We start from the raw sequence: 436 nt of genomic DNA on the forward strand, positions 1-436 counted from the left end.
AGCTGCACACCCAGCCGGTGGCTCAGCCCATGGCCCTCGGCACAGCTCCCATGGCAGTAATGGAAAACGAAGCTGCTGGGATGCACAATCCACTTGTCCCAGCCCAGCTCCTCAAAGGAGATGTTGAGGGAAGCCCGGCGGCAGTTGGTGTGGGCAGCGAGGTCTGCGGATGGGCGCTGCAGCAGGCTCAGAGCAGCCGGGGACCAGGGCACAGCAGAGCGACGAGCCCTCTCACTGCCCTTGGCCCGGGTGGTGGCCACCAAGAAGGGCATCTTGTCCTCCTCGGCCAGGCAGGGGCAGCCAGGGCAGCGCACCAGGAGCACAAAGAGCGGCTGTGAGAGCTGGGGCAGCAGTGCTGGGGTGAGGTGAAACACCGTCCAGTGCTCGGGCGTCTGCACCACCGTGGCTGTCACAGGCACTCGAGCACGGGGCGACC

The 436-nt window shown here is 66.3% G+C and overlaps 1 protein-coding gene across 1 annotated transcript; it reads right to left on the reverse strand.

Moving 5' to 3' along the window:
* Positions 1–6: 6 nt before the first annotated feature.
* LOC104500666 (inhibin alpha chain-like) lies at positions 7–428 on the reverse strand (the record flags this gene model as incomplete). Its single annotated transcript, XM_010144348.1, has 1 exon — positions 7–428. A coding segment is annotated over one exon (422 nt), but the record flags the coding sequence as incomplete, so codon positions are not given.
* Positions 429–436: the final 8 nt, after the last annotated feature.

Source organism: Buceros rhinoceros, unplaced genomic scaffold (assembly GCF_000710305.1).
Source record: "Buceros rhinoceros silvestris isolate BGI_N320 unplaced genomic scaffold, ASM71030v1 C12256012, whole genome shotgun sequence".
NCBI classification, from domain to species: Eukaryota; Metazoa; Chordata; class Aves; order Bucerotiformes; family Bucerotidae; genus Buceros; species Buceros rhinoceros.